The 16172-nt window shown below is 33.7% G+C and overlaps 1 protein-coding gene across 5 annotated transcripts in view; it reads left to right on the top strand.

Annotated features, from left to right (window-relative positions):
• Positions 1-11710, top strand: part of NIPBL (NIPBL cohesin loading factor) — a 195015-nt gene extending 183305 nt beyond the window's left edge. For 2 of the 5 annotated variants that reach the window (XM_070245908.1, XM_001499547.7), the window contains 7 exons: positions 1055-1162; positions 1631-1831; positions 5331-5477; positions 7153-7427; positions 8723-8897; positions 9985-10173; positions 10732-11710. In XM_070245908.1, coding sequence (XP_070102009.1) covers positions 1055-1162; positions 1631-1831; positions 5331-5477; positions 7153-7427; positions 8723-8897; positions 9985-10173; positions 10732-11097 — 1461 coding nt within the window. In that variant the 3' untranslated portion in view covers positions 11098-11710. Of the gene's footprint in view, positions 1-1054; positions 1163-1630; positions 1832-5330; positions 5478-7152; positions 7428-8722; positions 8898-9984; positions 10215-10731 lie in introns of all 5 variants that reach the window. The other 3 variants (XM_014734904.3, XM_014734903.3, XM_070245909.1) reach the window with 3 other exon arrangements.
• The last annotated feature ends 4462 nt before the right edge of the window (positions 11711-16172 follow it).

Here is a 16172-nt window from a genome sequence, read left to right as displayed (position 1 = left end):
TACTCTAAAATGGCCTCAGGTGGTTGTGCTTTTTTAAACATTTTTTTTAACTTTACACTTGAAAAAACTGCAAGAGTATGCAGTGAACTCCTTCATACTCTTCACCTGTATTCACCGTTTGTTAATATTTTGCCACATTTGCTTTCTCTCTCTTCATACATATATTTTTTTCTGAATCATTTGGTAGTAAGTTTCAGATACCATAGTTCTTCACCTCAAAACACTTCAGCATATATTTTCTAAGAATGAGAACTGTTTTTTGTAAAACCATAAGGCAGTCATCAAATTTAGAAAATTTAACATTGATGCAGTATTATTGAATATACAGTCCATTTTCAAATTTTGCCATTTAAGCCAATAGCATTCTGTATGGACTCCCTCCTCCCTACCCCGCCACTGAGAATTTAATCCATGATCACCCATTTCACTTAGTGCCATGTCTACTTTTTTAAAGTTGTTTTTTATATTTGTTGTTTTCCTGGCCTCCATCACTGCTATCTGATTCAGATTCACTTAACACAGTGATGATGTTTCTTGACTTTAGAAGTACAATGAATGTGACTATTACCAAAATACTAGCTATCCAGCTGATCATTGAAGGCATATCTAAAATCAGCTTTGTGGGAAAGAAGTCTATTTTCCTAGTTTTGAGTATGGAAGACAAATTACTTTTTGCCCTATATTATCTTTACTAGCAGATTAAGTCAAGTTTGAAAAATTATTGGATTATACATTTGCAGTATGTATCATAATCTTAAGTGGATATTCTTAGTGTGGGAGCTCTTTATGTTTAAAGAACCTTAAATTCACACTGAAATTGTTTAAATTGCACCACATCAGTATTTTTACTGATGTTCCAGTCCTTTTTTGCTTTAAACTAAATCTAAGGGAAGAGTAATCATTTTTAAAATAATACTAAACATGGCATTTATAGGAAGGCCTATAAAGCTAAATTCATATATCCCAGATATACAGCAAGTGTTAACATATGTCTAGATACATATAGGGCTTTTACTACTGTGATGTCTTATAAATCCTTTATTTTTATTTCCAGTGTGTACCATATTTAATTGCTATGGGCACAGATCCAGAACCAGCTATGCGGAACAAGGCTGATCAGCAGCTTGTGGAAATAGACAAAAAATATGCTGGATTCATTCATGTATGTATTTTTAAATTGTATAACCTAAATTTAAACATCTTTCTTTGGTAACCCATTTCTTTGGTAAATATCCTGCCCATGTTCATATTAGAATAAAATATTTTGTTTAGTACTTCTAAACATGCAACTAAGTTTGTCCTCCAAAGTGTTTGTTCTTATTTAAAATTAACTCTTAAGATTGAGCTAGAGGTGACAGTCCAGCAAGCACACTGGATTAAAAATCAGATTGCATAGGTTTTAGTCCCTTCTGTGTGATCTTGGCAGTAGTAATGGCTCTTCTGAGTCTCTATTTTTTTCCTTCTGTAAAAGAGGATGTTGTCATAAATGATCTCTGATGTTCCTTCCAGCACTTGCATTTTATGATTTTATTTTAAATAAGAAAATGAAATAATGAAGTTAGCCTTGGATTATAATGCTCAAAGTATATTTTTTATTTGATTCTTTTAATGGGGCTTTTATTGATTGCAGATGAAAGCAGTGGCTGGTATGAAGATGTCTTACCAGGTACAACAGGCAATCAACACATGCCTAAAAGATCCTGTAAGGGGTTTCAGACAAGATGAGTCGTCTAGTGCTTTGTGTTCACACCTTTACTCCATGATCCGTGGAAACCGCCAACACAGACGAGCCTTTCTAATTTCTTTACTCAACCTCTTTGATGACACAGCAGTAAGCATAAAAACCTTACTATTTTAAGAAAAATGTTCTGTAAATCTTATGCCTAAAGTAGTCACTATTTTTTAAATATTACCATTTTAGTAAACAATAATGACGATATTAAATGTGTTTCTTTAAGTCTTCCATGTTAATTACAAGGCATACGGTCAAAATCGAAGGGAAAATTTTGTATGGGAATAAATATAATGAGGGACAAAGTATGCAGTTGTCCTTTGATATCCACGGGGAATTGGTTCCAGGACTCCCCTATGGATACCAACATCCGAGGATGCTCAAGTCCCTTACGTTAAATGGCGTAGCGTTTGCATATAACCTACGCACATCCTCCTGTATATTTTAAATCATCTCTAGATTACTTATAATACCTAATATAGTGTAATGCTATGTAGATAGTTATTATCTGTATTGTTTAGGGAAAAATGACCCAAGAAGTCTATACATGTTCAGTGCAGACTCAACCATCATAGGCCTTTCAATTCATAGTTGGTTGAATCCGTGGATGTGGAGGCTGCTGATACAGAGCGCCAACTGTAATTGTGTCTACAAACAGAGTATCTTACAAACTTTGATAACGTTTCCTTTAAGCATATCTTTAAATAAGCTATATCACTAAACTATCACTTTGACAGATAGATTACCTAAGTAAGTAAATAAGGTAAAATTTCACTCATTTCTGTCTGACTTAAATATTCTTAGAATAATTGTTTTAAGTTTTTGGCTGGTGAGATCCGTATTTGTTCAACTTGATTTCCTTAATGAAGAATCCACTTTTGTGTAATTATAATTTTGACCCTTTGGGCTGTTGTATAATTGGGTCGGCCAGGACCATAAGCCAAGAAGACAGAACATCCTATTCTTTACACTTCCCTCTTGATTTATTCATTCATTTTTATACAAATATTTATTCAGCACCACCTGCTATGTGGTAGCCATTGTGCCAGGAGATGAAGATAAAATAGCAAATAGGTCAGATGTGGTATCTGCCCACATAGAGCTTACTGATCAGTCTATGTGCATAAAACTTCAAGAAGAACAAAAGAAACATTTTTTTCTTATTTTAATCGCTTCATAGCTTGACTTTGTTGCTCTTCCAATACCAGATTTTTTCAACATAGCAAAATTAAAATTACCAGAATGTAGAAACCTTACTAGATCTCTTTTTTTTTAAGTACTGCAGGAAATTTTTGGATATATGATCTAGCAAATAAATACTATAAACGTCTAGTTCCGCAATACTTGGAATATACTTTAATCATCTCCACCACCATCATCATCATCATATTATCATCAATATTAAGTGAAGCTTTCATTGTGTGTAGGATATTGTGCTAGGAGTACAAAATGGCCTGATATAGTGCTCTTGCCCTCATTGGATCTTACCTCCTGTTGGGGGTGATAGGACACAAAATAAAGGAAATTTAGTTAAGGTTAGCATATCCTTAGTGCTAAGTGGTTTGTATCAGTGATACTGCTCTGGTCCTCATCTCTCTCCTGAGCCTCATTCCTACGTGGTTTTACTGTCTGTTCTGTGTCATTAGCTTGATGTTCTGTCAACTCAGCATGTGAAATGCTAAACTGGAAATCCAGTTCTCATAATGCAGTAATTTCTTCTGACTAACTCCAACAAAGGATGTCAGAGAAGGAACAAATTACTGAAGGCCTAGGGAGATAAGATGAGATGGATCTACTATTTAAGGCAGGTGTGAAAACATGAATAAAGGTACAAAGATAAGAATGTGTGAGAAATAATGAATAGATTGTTGTTTGACTAGGGCAGAAAGGTCATAGTGAGGTATGGGTTATGGAAGATCTTATAAACAGTAGGAAACCATTGAAAGTGTTTGAATAAAGTGATGAGGACAGGTGCCACAGAGCATTTTAAGAGCACACATTTTTTTAGCATTGTGTTCACAGTGGAGGTAATAAGGGATTGATCTATTTTGACAATAGGAAAGAAAAGAATGGACAGTAGGAAAGGAAAGAAGAAATGTTGTGAGGAAGGAATAAATTAAGTGAGACTGTGAGAAGAATAGCCAAAGGATAACTGGAGTATTTTGTCCTGAGCACCTGAGAGAATAACAGGATTGTTGCCAAAAATAGTTTGAAAAGGAGTTGGCTTAAGAACATAGAAGAGGAATAGTCAAAGAGCTAGGAAGAAGATTTCAGGAAGGAAAGGGTAGATAATAGCATCCGATGCTACTGAGAAGTCAAGGAGAATAAGAAGTAAAAAAATAGAGTGGAATATTTGGTGGACAGAAACAGTCAAGCAGTGATGGACGAAAAAATGATTTTAACTAATTAAAGAGTAGTGGGGAAGATATGGGCAAAACAGCTCTAGACTATTCTTTTAAGAAGTTCGATTTTTGAAAAAAATAAGAGCAATTTAGGAGTTCTTTATAACCAAAGTAGAAGAATTTCAGAGTTTTAGAAAGGTTTATTCATAGTAGTCCTGAATTTCCAGTTTTAAGAGAAAAAATATGTATAAATTACAGTGTTACAACTAATAGATGAAGTAAGATTCTGTGTCAACATTTCCCCAACTTTAACATGTATGTGTTGATACATATTTAAAAATAGAAAATAGAGTGAGAGTCCCCTGAATACTATGAGCAAGTTTATTCCATCTGTTTTGGTTGTTGCTTACTGCTGCTGCTCCTGAGTTTTAAGTTTGGACAGCAGGATAAGGAAGATGGTAGGAGGGGGTCTTTTTTGATTGCTTTGTTTTTTTTTTAAGCTGTGTAAAATGTTTTAAAAGAATTTAAATATTAACGTGTCTTTCTGTTTATGTTCTGTATGATCATGAAATGCTCAAAGTCTCCGTTTGTAACTTCTTTTAAATTTTACTTCTTTTTTTCCCTTAAATTTTGCCTACCTCAGTTTTTATAGTGTGAAACTGGTAGCACTGTCAGAACGATTCTGATATTCTAAATTACCTATACCTAGGAAACTGACAAATGCCTTATAAGTACATGAATTTTTTTTAACTCTCATATTAGTACTATAATTACCACGTATTTTTGAGGGCAGAATAGTAACTGTGTGTAACTGATCTCCAGTGTATTAAACTCTTAGAAGCACAATGACAAATAATTATGAATGCATCTGTATACTTTCTGATGTGGTATGGATTTATCATAAAGATTCCATATACTCTGTAAGAAAACTTCAGGGAATTCCACTTGGGTGCACTAAGAAATTTCACCTCTTCCCTTCTTGAGGTACCACAGTATAAGTCATTATGAAATCTCTTTAAATGGGTATAAGATTATTTTATAAAATCCATTTCTGTTCACCCTCCTCCCTTTTTCTTACCTCCATGCCTCCCTTCCTCCTCTGCCTCCTTCCCTCCCTGCTTCCCTCTCCCTCTGTCTCTCTCTTTCTGAAACAATTAACTGAGGTGAAAGTGCCCTGTAATATTTTTTCTGAAAAGACTTTTTGGATGGATTTCTAGATTATCCACTAAACGTGTACCTTTTTTTAAAATTTACAGAAAACAGAAGTGAATATGCTCTTGTATATAGCAGACAATCTAGCCTGTTTTCCATACCAGACACAGGAAGAGCCGTTGTTTATAATGCATCATATAGACATTACACTCTCAGTTTCTGGTAGTAACCTACTGCAGTCATTCAAGGAGGTAAGTTACACACATTACTATTCTTAACATATCTGTCAAAGTGCAGGCATGCTATTTTCACTGTTTTGTTTCTCATTGTTCTTTTTATTCTTTTCACAGGTATATAAAATCTTTCTAAATGAATTTATTGAAATCTGGGCAGTGCTTGAATTGGGGAGAGAAAATGGGTTGCCATTTCATTTTTATTAAGAAAGACCTAAGACCATTCCATTCCAGATCATTTAGATGGATTTTATTTATATATACATGTATATGTGTGTGCGTGTGTATATATGGATATGGATTGTTCTTTGATAAGCCATCCCACTTCTTTATTTCTCTCACTTTAAGCACTGACCTTAAGTGTTTGGTATCCATTCATATATTCATTGAAATCTCATTTTAAAGCATCTTGCTGTTCTGTAAATCTGGTAATGCTGTAGATCACAATAGTAAACTCGAGGAGATGTGGATATGGATATAGATATAGATAGCCTACTTACAAAGAAACACAGAACATTTATAGTAACTATTGATTTCCTTGTCCCTGAACACTGGCATCATATTATGTGCAAGTTGGCATATTGTGTGCCCAAAATGTTTACTAAATTTTTTGTTATAAATCTTATATCTTTTATTTTGTGGTTTTTAGGAGGAGATGTAATTGGTTTAATTGTAAAAGCACTCGATGTAGCACTGGGCACGTAATAGGCACTCAGTAAATTCTTTATGAATTAATTGGCATATTTTCATGTGCCTGATGATACAAGTAGATCTTATTTTGCAAAATCGTAGTGCTCAAAACTCAGCCTGGTCAAACTAGTAAATCAGGGAGATTATTTTAATACCTAAAGATTAGAATTACAGAGGTATCCAAATCCTTGCTACTTGAAGAGTGGACCAAGACCAGCAGCACTGGCCTCCCCTAAGAGCTTGTTAGAACTGCAGAACCTCAGGCCCCCCCAGACCTGCTGAAACATAGTCTGCTTTTTAACAGAATCCCTAGGTGTTTAATATGCACACTAAAATTTGAAAAGTTAATAATTTCCCAGGAACTTTAGCCATCATTTTATCTTATTTTACTTTACTTACTATTGTGGACATACTTGTGAATGTTTCTCCTGTCTTATTTCTTAACAGTTACCTTTTGAATAATTGCTTTGTGATCTGACCTACCCCCCTCTTAAACCCAACTGACTTTCTTTTTAAGAGCTAACAGTTTATAAAGTACAAAGAAACAGAATTTAAGTATTAAGAAAAGTTGCATATTATCTTGCTGAAAAGTTCTTGAGAGTTTGATATAAACTGGACGTGTTCAAGCCTGTTGTAGTCTCAGTTAAATTATAATTACTGCTTTTCCTTTATAATGGGTTATCTATGTACCAAATTGATACTTTTATAACTAATTTATCTCCTGTCATGATCCTCTAAGAAAATTGTTTCCCTTTGAATGGTTTTTGAGGGGGGATGAGAAGGGGAGGAGGAGTGGATTATAAATGATTTTATTTGGTTTTGGAACTTAATTTTTCCCACAAGGGTTACATCTCCAGTTGTTTATGGAAAGTCAGAGGGCTTTAATGCATAAAATGTTAATTTAAGGATGCTTTTTGAAGCTGTTGAATGGATCATATGTATATTTGTTAGTGGTATTTTGTTTTTATCGTTTTTCAAACAGAATAATTTCTTCTTTTTGCAGTCAATGGTAAAAGACAAAAGGAAAGAGAGAAAATCATCACCCAGTAAGGAAAATGAGTCAAGCGAGAGTGAAGAAGAAGTTTCCAGGCCTCGGAAGTCACGGAAACGTGTGGATTCAGATTCAGATTCAGATTCAGAAGATGATATAAATTCGGTGATGAAATGTTTGCCAGAAAATTCAGCTCCTTTAATTGAGTTTGCAAATGTCTCCCAGGGTATTTTATTACTTCTGATGTTAAAACAACATTTGAAGAATCTCTGTGGATTTTCTGATAGGTAAGCTTGCATAAGCAGTGAGAGCAAAAAAGCGTTACTTTGTTCAAATAATAAAGAAATATGAAACCCAGTTTTGACTGTATTCTTACTTTAATATTTAAAATGCTCCTTTTGAAAAAGGACTTTCTTCCTTTTTAGTGCTAGATAATATTTTGTTGTATGATATACCATAATTTGTCCATCATATTATTGAAGAGAGAAAAAATGTATTCCCTTACTTGGGGATAAAGCATTATAAATTAAAGGACTTATTTTGTTGATTTTCTTAAAAAGATCTCAGTAAAGAATTAGGCTAATCTTAAAATAAATTGCAAATTTAAATTTTTAAAGAGCTGTGAATGAAGAATAGGTGCAAACCAACTACACTGAACTCTAACAGAATCCAAATAGTCTTTCATGTGCTCTATAAAGTAAGAAGTAGAAAAGTACTAATTATTTTGAGTGCCCCATAATTTTATCCACCATTAGTCACTATAGGTATCTTTCTTCTGCCTGTACCCATCGAATTTTGATCGTTTTCCGCATTCATTGAAACCTTACATTAGGAATCACGAAGTTAAATGTATGTAGGGAACAGATAAATGAAATGAGTAAAGTGGACCTGGTAGAAGGTCAGTGGCAAACAGGAAAGAGCATGTTTCATCTAAAGGGGTCAGATGTTACTCAGATGTTCATCAGTTTGTTACCACAGAAGAGGGTAGCCACACTGTGGCCAGAACTTCTACTTTTTTGCTTTCACTTTTTCAAGAAGTTAGATAATTCAGATTTTTATGACAAATATGTTGATGTTAAATGTTGGCAGCCAAACAAAATAATTTAAAACCTCATAAGGTTTTGGGACAGTGTTACATAGTTGGAAAATTTTTTAAGCAGAATTGGTAATAATATGAAACAGGTTTGTAAATAGTCATTCTGGCTGCTGTGTAGAGAATGAATAATTGGGAGCAAAAAAGTAGAAGGAGGTAAACCTGTTAGGTGGTGTTGAGTAACTGTATTAAAACTGTCCTGCAATCACAATCATGGTATTAAAAAATAGACATGAGAAACTGCTTCCATTTAAATGATGCCTCTATTCAAGACAAATACTGATGGAAACAAGAAAATATTGTTCTTTTAATCTTTGCCTTCATGCTTTTACTTCCCTTTTTTAAAATTATTTGTATCTTGTGTACAAGTTCATTGAAATCTTTATGACAAAAAGTTTAACTATTAGTAAATAAAATTTAACTAGAATCAGTGTAAATGTAAATGCCTGAAAAAATTTTTAAGTTAATGGTTTTGTTTTCCCAAAACAGTAAAATTCAGAAATATTCTCCATCTGAATCTGCAAAAGTATATGATAAAGCGATAAACCGAAAAACAGGAGTTCATTTTCATCCCAAACAAACACTGGACTTCCTGCGGAGTGATATGGCTAATTCCAAAATCACTGAAGATGTGAAGAGGAGTATAGTAAAACAGTATCTAGATGTGAGTAGTAAAACCAAAATATATTTCCTTCTAATTAATGACTTTTTTGAAAAATAAATTCTTTTTGGGGGAGATAGCTGCCTCCTTTACAAGTAAGCTTCATGAAATATCAAGATCATTTTTCTCTGTGTGGTTTTGAGTTACTTTAAGCTTGCCTTTCCCATTTTACCCATTGCATTGTAATTACTTTTTCCTAGGAAATACCAGCCCACCACCAATTTCATTTTAGCAAAAATGGGAGTTTTCAGGCAAGTTTTAGGAAAAACCTATGCCTGTGTATGTATTTTTTTAACTCAATAGATTACATATTTATATTTCATAAAAGGGAAAACTGTGAAAAATCATCCTCCTACCCTCTTCAGCCATTCTGTTCCTCTCCTTTCTGGCAACCAATATTACTATTTCTTCATGTATTCTTACAGAAGTAATACAAGTATATATATTTGTATATCTCTTACATATATACTCATCAAGTGTGTGGGGGTGTGTGTATATAAAATGCCCTTTTAAAATGGCTCTAAGAATAGGCAAATTCATAAAGACAGAAAATAGAATAAAGGTTACCAGGGGCTGGAGGAAGGGAGGAATGGTAAGTTATTGTTTAGTGGGTACAGAATGAATTTCTGTTTGGGATGATGAAAAAGTTTTAGAAATGACAGTGGTGATGGTTGCACAACGTTGTAAATATACTTAATGCCAATCAATTGAACACTTTAAAATGATTAAAATAGTAAATTTTATGTTTTTGTGTATTTTACCACAAAATTTTCTTAATGTTGAAGAAAATGTTTTGAGAGACTCCTAATATATTGTCTGTATCTGCTTTCAGACTACAATGGCAGAGTTGAGTAGTTATAACAGAGACTATATGGCCTGCAAAGCCAAAAATATTTACTGTCTGGCTCTGTACAGAAAATGTCTGCCCATCCCTGACTTGGACAATAGCTAAAGTCTTTTTTCACCCACACTAAACTACTGCCACAGAAAACATTTAGGAAAAAAAATTAGAGTGAAAAAGAAAGCATTTAGAGATTTGACAGTCTTGTTTGAAATATTTACTGAAAACTCTAATATCTAATTTTTGTAGTTCAAACTTCTCATGGAACATCTGGACCCTGATGAAGAGGAGGAAGAAGGGGAGGTGTCAGCTAGCACAAATGCTCGGAACAAAGCAATTACCTCGCTGCTTGGAGGAGGCAGCCCTAAAAATAATGCAGCAGCAGAGACAGAAGATGATGAAAGTGATGGGGAGGATAGAGGAGGAGGCACTTCAGGGGTGAGGCGGAGGAGGAGTCAACGTATTTCGCAGCGTATTACGTAAAATGATTTTTATGTGCTTATATATGTCAGTCTATTAAATGTACACCAAGTAATGTAATACTTATGAGAGAAAACATTTTGTAGATAGAGATTCTCTACTTAACCATTTATACATCCTTTTGTAGAAAGTTTAACATAAAAGACAATAAAAAAGAAAAAAACAGAAATGAGATTTATCCAGCATAAAGGATTATTAATTTTCTTTGGATTGTATTAATGTGTGTTATCGTTTTTATTGTTGCTAAGTTTTATGTAGCTTTATGGTTCATATGTATATATAATTTTATATATCAATAAGAGTAAAGACACGGGTACAAATTAAGAGTTTTATGGTTTTACAAGTATGTTAACCCCTTGGCGCTGGCGGTCACGGTGCGTCTCATTGCCAGCAATGGAAGTGTGCTGGGAAATCCCAACACCCGGCGTCAAGGGATTAAAAGCAATAAAAACAATAATTTCACTAAAATTCTTTTGTGTAACACTTGGTCTTTTTTCCCCCCTCCCAATGTTTTAGTCATTGAGAAGGTCAAAACGAAATTCAGACTCTACGGAGTTGGCAGCACAGATGAATGAAAGTGTTGACGTCATGGATGTCATCGCTATTTGCTGTCCAAAGTACAAAGATCGACCACAAATTGCAAGAGTAGTACAGAAAACCAGCAATGGCTTCAGTGTTCAGTGGATGGCAGGCTCCTACAGTGGCTCCTGGACTGAGGCTAAGCGCCGTGATGGCCGCAAACTGGTGCCTTGGGTAGACACTATTAAAGAGTCAGACATTATTTACAAAAAAATTGCTCTAACGAGTGCTAATAAGCTGACTAATAAAGTTGTTCAGACTTTACGATCCCTGTATGCCGCCAAGGATGGGACTTCCAGCTAATGAATTTGTACATGCAGCCAAATTTACAGGAATTTTTTTAAAAGGCAGAAAAACTTGAAATATCAACATTCTGGCAAAAAAAAAAATCAGTTTTATGAAGAGTAAGAATGGAACCTGGGATGCAGGAACAAAAGAAGGAAATGTTGGGCAAACATTTTTGTGGGAGCTCCCTTCGCTGTTGTGCAGCAGAAACAGATTCTCAGTTCATTTTTACTCCCACTGTATTATAGTTTAACAAAAATTGTTTATATCTTGGAAAAAACTTTCTGTTTAAAAAATAAACAAGTGAATGTTGGAAATTAGTCTGTTAATGTTCTTAATAAAGTGTTCTTGGAGTTTAACCTAGCAGCGGATGGCTTTCTTTAGCTTAGCCCAGTTTCCAGGGAAGCATTGTTTTTTCCAGGCTGTAAAATGGCAGAATCTCCTGGATATATAATTTATTCTGTTGAAAAAAAAAAAAAGCATGCAGTATCTATGACCTATCTGCAGAAGGAGTTTTTGTAAATGTAGATTTTGATGTATTAGGTCACCCTGAAAACAATACAAGAAAAGGGATCCCCAGGCAATCTGGTGGAGCGAATACTGCAATAAATTTTTTTACTTCTCTTTGTTACTTGTCTGTTTCCATTTGAATTTCTTATTGTAAAGATCTGTTTAAATCCATTTATATTATTTTACAGTCTTTTATGTAAAATTTATTATATCACTGGTTTTCAAAGCAAAACATAAAATATTGTTTATACAGTTTGTATAGGCTGACTTCTGAATAATTGGTATCTATTATTTTCATTCCCATAAGAGGGTGTAAACAATTAACTCCAGGGTTTTATTGTATCCTGCAATATTTAGTATTAACTATTATGATTTAGCACTGTGCCAAACACATTTTCAAGAGTACATTTTGATATAAAAAGAAACTATAGTTTATTCCTTGTATGCTTCAATTTCTTTCTAGTGATGTCATGATGGTAATATTTATTTTTTAAACCTCGGGAAAAGATAACAGTCTTGGGGAAAGGTAATCATGCTATTTTGGGAAACTAGCATTTCTCTTAGTTAAAATATGCCGTGTGTTATTTTAGAAATAGAGATGAGTATGACACTTCGTAATTACATTACATTTTTCACAAGTTATTTTTTAATGCTGAAAAAGGAGTAATTTTATTAGTTGAGATGTTTATTCATTTTCTATTCTAAACGTTTTATACATCTTTTGGGAGCAGTTGTTTACTTGTTATTCCAAATGGGGATGTGGGTATTTAATCAGTTGATTTGCCTAGTTGATGCTTAGAAATAGTAATGCCTGAAATTTACAGGAGATGAGGTCTGTTTCAGATTTAACTCAAAAATTGTGTACTTATTTTTAAGTCAGTTTTTAAAATTGACCTCTAGAATGTTAAGTTTTATGAAAGTGGCCAATAAATGAAGATATTCAATTTGTGAGGAAGAGTGACAGTGCCACAGAATACCTTTTTGTGAACACCTATTAAACCACGATGAAAATAACTTTTCAGGATCTATTTCCTATGTGGAATTCTTTCAGAACATTTTCTTGAAGGAAATGTTGTCTCATTCTTCTTTTTCTTCCACTTAATTGCATGTTTCCTCTTCCTTTTTACTTTAAACTCTGTGGGTCAAAACTAGATTGAGTTTTTTCCCCCTTGGAGTTTGTTTTATTAACAAAGAATTTCAGGTGGTTTATGAAAACAATAATGATTTATCAATAAATATAAAATACCAGTTAGAAAAAAAATGAGTATAAAAGTCCAGCATATAGAGTACTAAAGAATAAAGATGTAGGTAAAAAAGCTGATTTTGAATTCTATGAGCCTGATACTAGGATGCATGCTGTCATTTAATTCTTACAAGAACTCTGCTGGTTAAATATTTTATCCCTATTTTGTACATAAGGAAAACTGAGGCTCAGAACGATCCAGTGATTTACTTAAAATGTTATAATAGGGATTTAAATTTGGAGTTGGAGTAATTGTGTCTCACTGCTCCAAGCTAATTGAGCATCAAGCATTAAAGGAGATGATCCTTACTGAAAGTAAGCCGGTTCCTACAGGATCCTTGGAGTGTGTATACTTGGGGATCCTGCGTAGAGTGATCTTGAGGAAGTAAGCACACGGCAGTAAGGCTTCTGTTGCCTCAGTTGGTCATGGATGAATTTCTGTATTTGTTTTCCATATATTCTAAGCTCCAATATTTTAGCTATTAATATAAGCCAAATGTTGATACATTGTATAAGCCTTAACCCTTAAATATACAAACCAAAGTTTTCAAGAAGTAGATTTCTCAAATATGGTTTTTTTAGATCTTGACACTAAAGGCATTGTCAGTCAAATATGCAAAGTCAAACTTAAGTATATTGGGGATTTACAAAATTCAATCTTAATCTGTAGTTTGTTGATACTATACGAAGCTATATCGTGTTTTATTGACTTGTATCGAAAAGTAGATATGTTAGATTTGATATAAAAATTTCCAAATAGCTCTTCACTGTAATATATTAATATGAAATTTTAGTGTTTTCTTAAATTGTTTATTATTTTGACAAAGAATGGGTAGTTTTAAAAAGTCCATTTCAAAATACAAATGCAGAAAACAGAATTTAGTAATCTCTAGTAGAAGAAATCCTCAACTTTTAGAGAAAAGTAATATATAACTTATTCTGTTGATATGTTGAGTATTTGAATTGTTAGCAGGTAACTGAAGCACACAGGCAATTTTTGATGACTATAGTCTATCTCTGGAAGACAGGTAAGTCAAGCTTTCTCATCCAATGTATGTTTCATGACCAGCAAATAAATTTATCATATGTTAATTTAGAAAATAAACTTTACCAGGAAAGTGTATGGTTCTCCCTCCCCCACAAACCAAATTTAGCTACACAGAGAACTTATTATTGGTCACTATCCTAATGTCCAGGTGGTCTGCATCTTCAGAACTATTGATGTAAACTGGAGTAAGGTTACTTCGGCAAATATAAAACCCATCAGATCACCCACTTGAAATAATGTAATTTGAAACACTTCATAGTAATTTTTGCTCTGCAAAAATCTTATTTGACCATTTTGCTGCTTGTCTTGCTCATTTTAAATGTTTCATTTAAAACTAAAATTTAAAGTTCGTTTAACCCCTTAGCTAATTCTTGTCATAGGAAGAGTATTATTTATTACACAAATAGCTTTTATTTTTATTTGAAGATTTTTCTAAATGCACTCTTTGTTCTTTTGATCCTGAGAAACAGTTGAATCTAAATTTGGTATGATAGAAGGGTCAGTGACTGACCAAATTCTGGTTTGCATAGTTTATTGACGAAGTGGTCATAACATCCCCATGTGTTTTGTATGGCAATCTAGTGAATACTACCAACACACCCCTCCTTTAAGACTCCATTCATATATGGCTTCGTATATGGCTTCATTGCTCAGAGTGATGCAGTATGCACACAGTTATTTTTTTCTCATCAGAACTTTTTAAACTATTTTAACTTTTTTGTTATGAAACTGCCATATTCCCATCACTCAATTTTAATCATTCTGAGTTTCTGACCAAGCTTGTTTGAGCTGTAGCCAATACACTCCCTTTCCTCATATTTTTCTGAAATAAATCCCAGACATCATATTATTTCATCTGTAAATACATCATCTTTAAATATGAATACTCTTTGACATCAAATATCCAGTAAGTGTTCAAATTTTAAATTTTCTCAAAATGTTTTTTTTTTTAGGTCTTAATCCATAAGTTTCCTCATCTCTTTTATACTTGGCAAATTTTTTATGAAGAAACTGAATTGTTTGTCCTTAGGTTCTTGAGAAAATAGTTGATTCTAAATAGAGGAACAGTTATTTTCTGGCTTGTAATCCTTTTTCTTACCTGAATTTATCGTAGGTTTGAGAGAGGCTAAATTCATATGTTGTGATTCTTGCATAACCTGCATAACTAGAACAGAGTAGCGTTACAGAGATTATGAAGGAAGGACGTAGGCCCAGTTTTCAAAAAGATGGTGATCAACGTTTAATCCGTTGAATTTTAGTTGGCAAATGCTGAACAGGCAGTTGGAGATGAAGAACTAAAGTAAGGAAACAGAAGTTTAAATAGATAACAGAGGATGTCCTGTGATTAAAGTTCCTCTGTTAGTCAGAAATTGTGTGTTAACTACTCCTTGAAATAAGTGGACCCCTGCCATTATTTTCATTATTTAGTTTATAGACATTACGGTTTCTTTTCAATGGAATTTTGCCTCTATCTCTGACTATTTTTCAGTCATTGTTTTATCTGTTACTTAGAACCTTAGGAATGAGAAGTTATTTTGTGTTACTTTGTCAAGTGGTTCTAGAGTCTTCACCCTTGACATTAGCCTTTCTTCTGCTAAGAAACGGCAGTGTAAGTTTGCCTTGATCATAACTTACCTAGAATTGTGATTTAGGCTTAACCTTACTAGAATTAGATCCTGGACCAAAGAACAGGAAAAAGTAATTATAATCTAAGTTTGTTATAAAACCTAAACAAATAATGGATCCCCATGTTCCATAGTGTTAAAAATATTTATAGAATCATACAATATGAGGGATCTGAGGAATCATTTAACGCAGATGTTCTGAACCACTTAGGAATTCATGAACTTCTTTGAGATTCTAATGAAAGCCATGAAATCTCTCCTTAGAAAACGGAACAAATTCATACCCAGAATTATGCATACAATTCCAAGGGATTCATAGCCTCCCCACCTCAGTTCTGTTTATGACCTGCCTTGGAAATTGATGAACTACAAATTAAGAGAACCTTTTTAATCCAAGCCCTTACGAGGCTCCAGGAGGCGAATTGATGTCTACAAGCTACAAACACATGCTTAGTCCCAGAGCCAAGTGCAACTCTCAGGGCTCTTACCTCCCAGATCAGTTGCTCTTATAAAGAAGAGTTCATCTGGAAGATCCTTATTCAGTCACCTGCTAGGATCTGAATGTAGACCACTTAATGACTGAATGTTGTAGCTTTTCTCACGCCTTTTCAAAAGATCTACTTGTATATTCTCAGATTTTGAGATGCCTACCATCCCGTTAGATAAA

This window comes from Equus caballus, chromosome 21, assembly GCF_041296265.1.
Source record: "Equus caballus isolate H_3958 breed thoroughbred chromosome 21, TB-T2T, whole genome shotgun sequence".
NCBI lineage: Eukaryota > Metazoa > Chordata > Mammalia > Perissodactyla > Equidae > Equus > Equus caballus.
The sequence above is the reverse complement of the archived record's forward strand: the minus strand, read 5'-3'. Positions and strand labels throughout refer to the sequence as shown.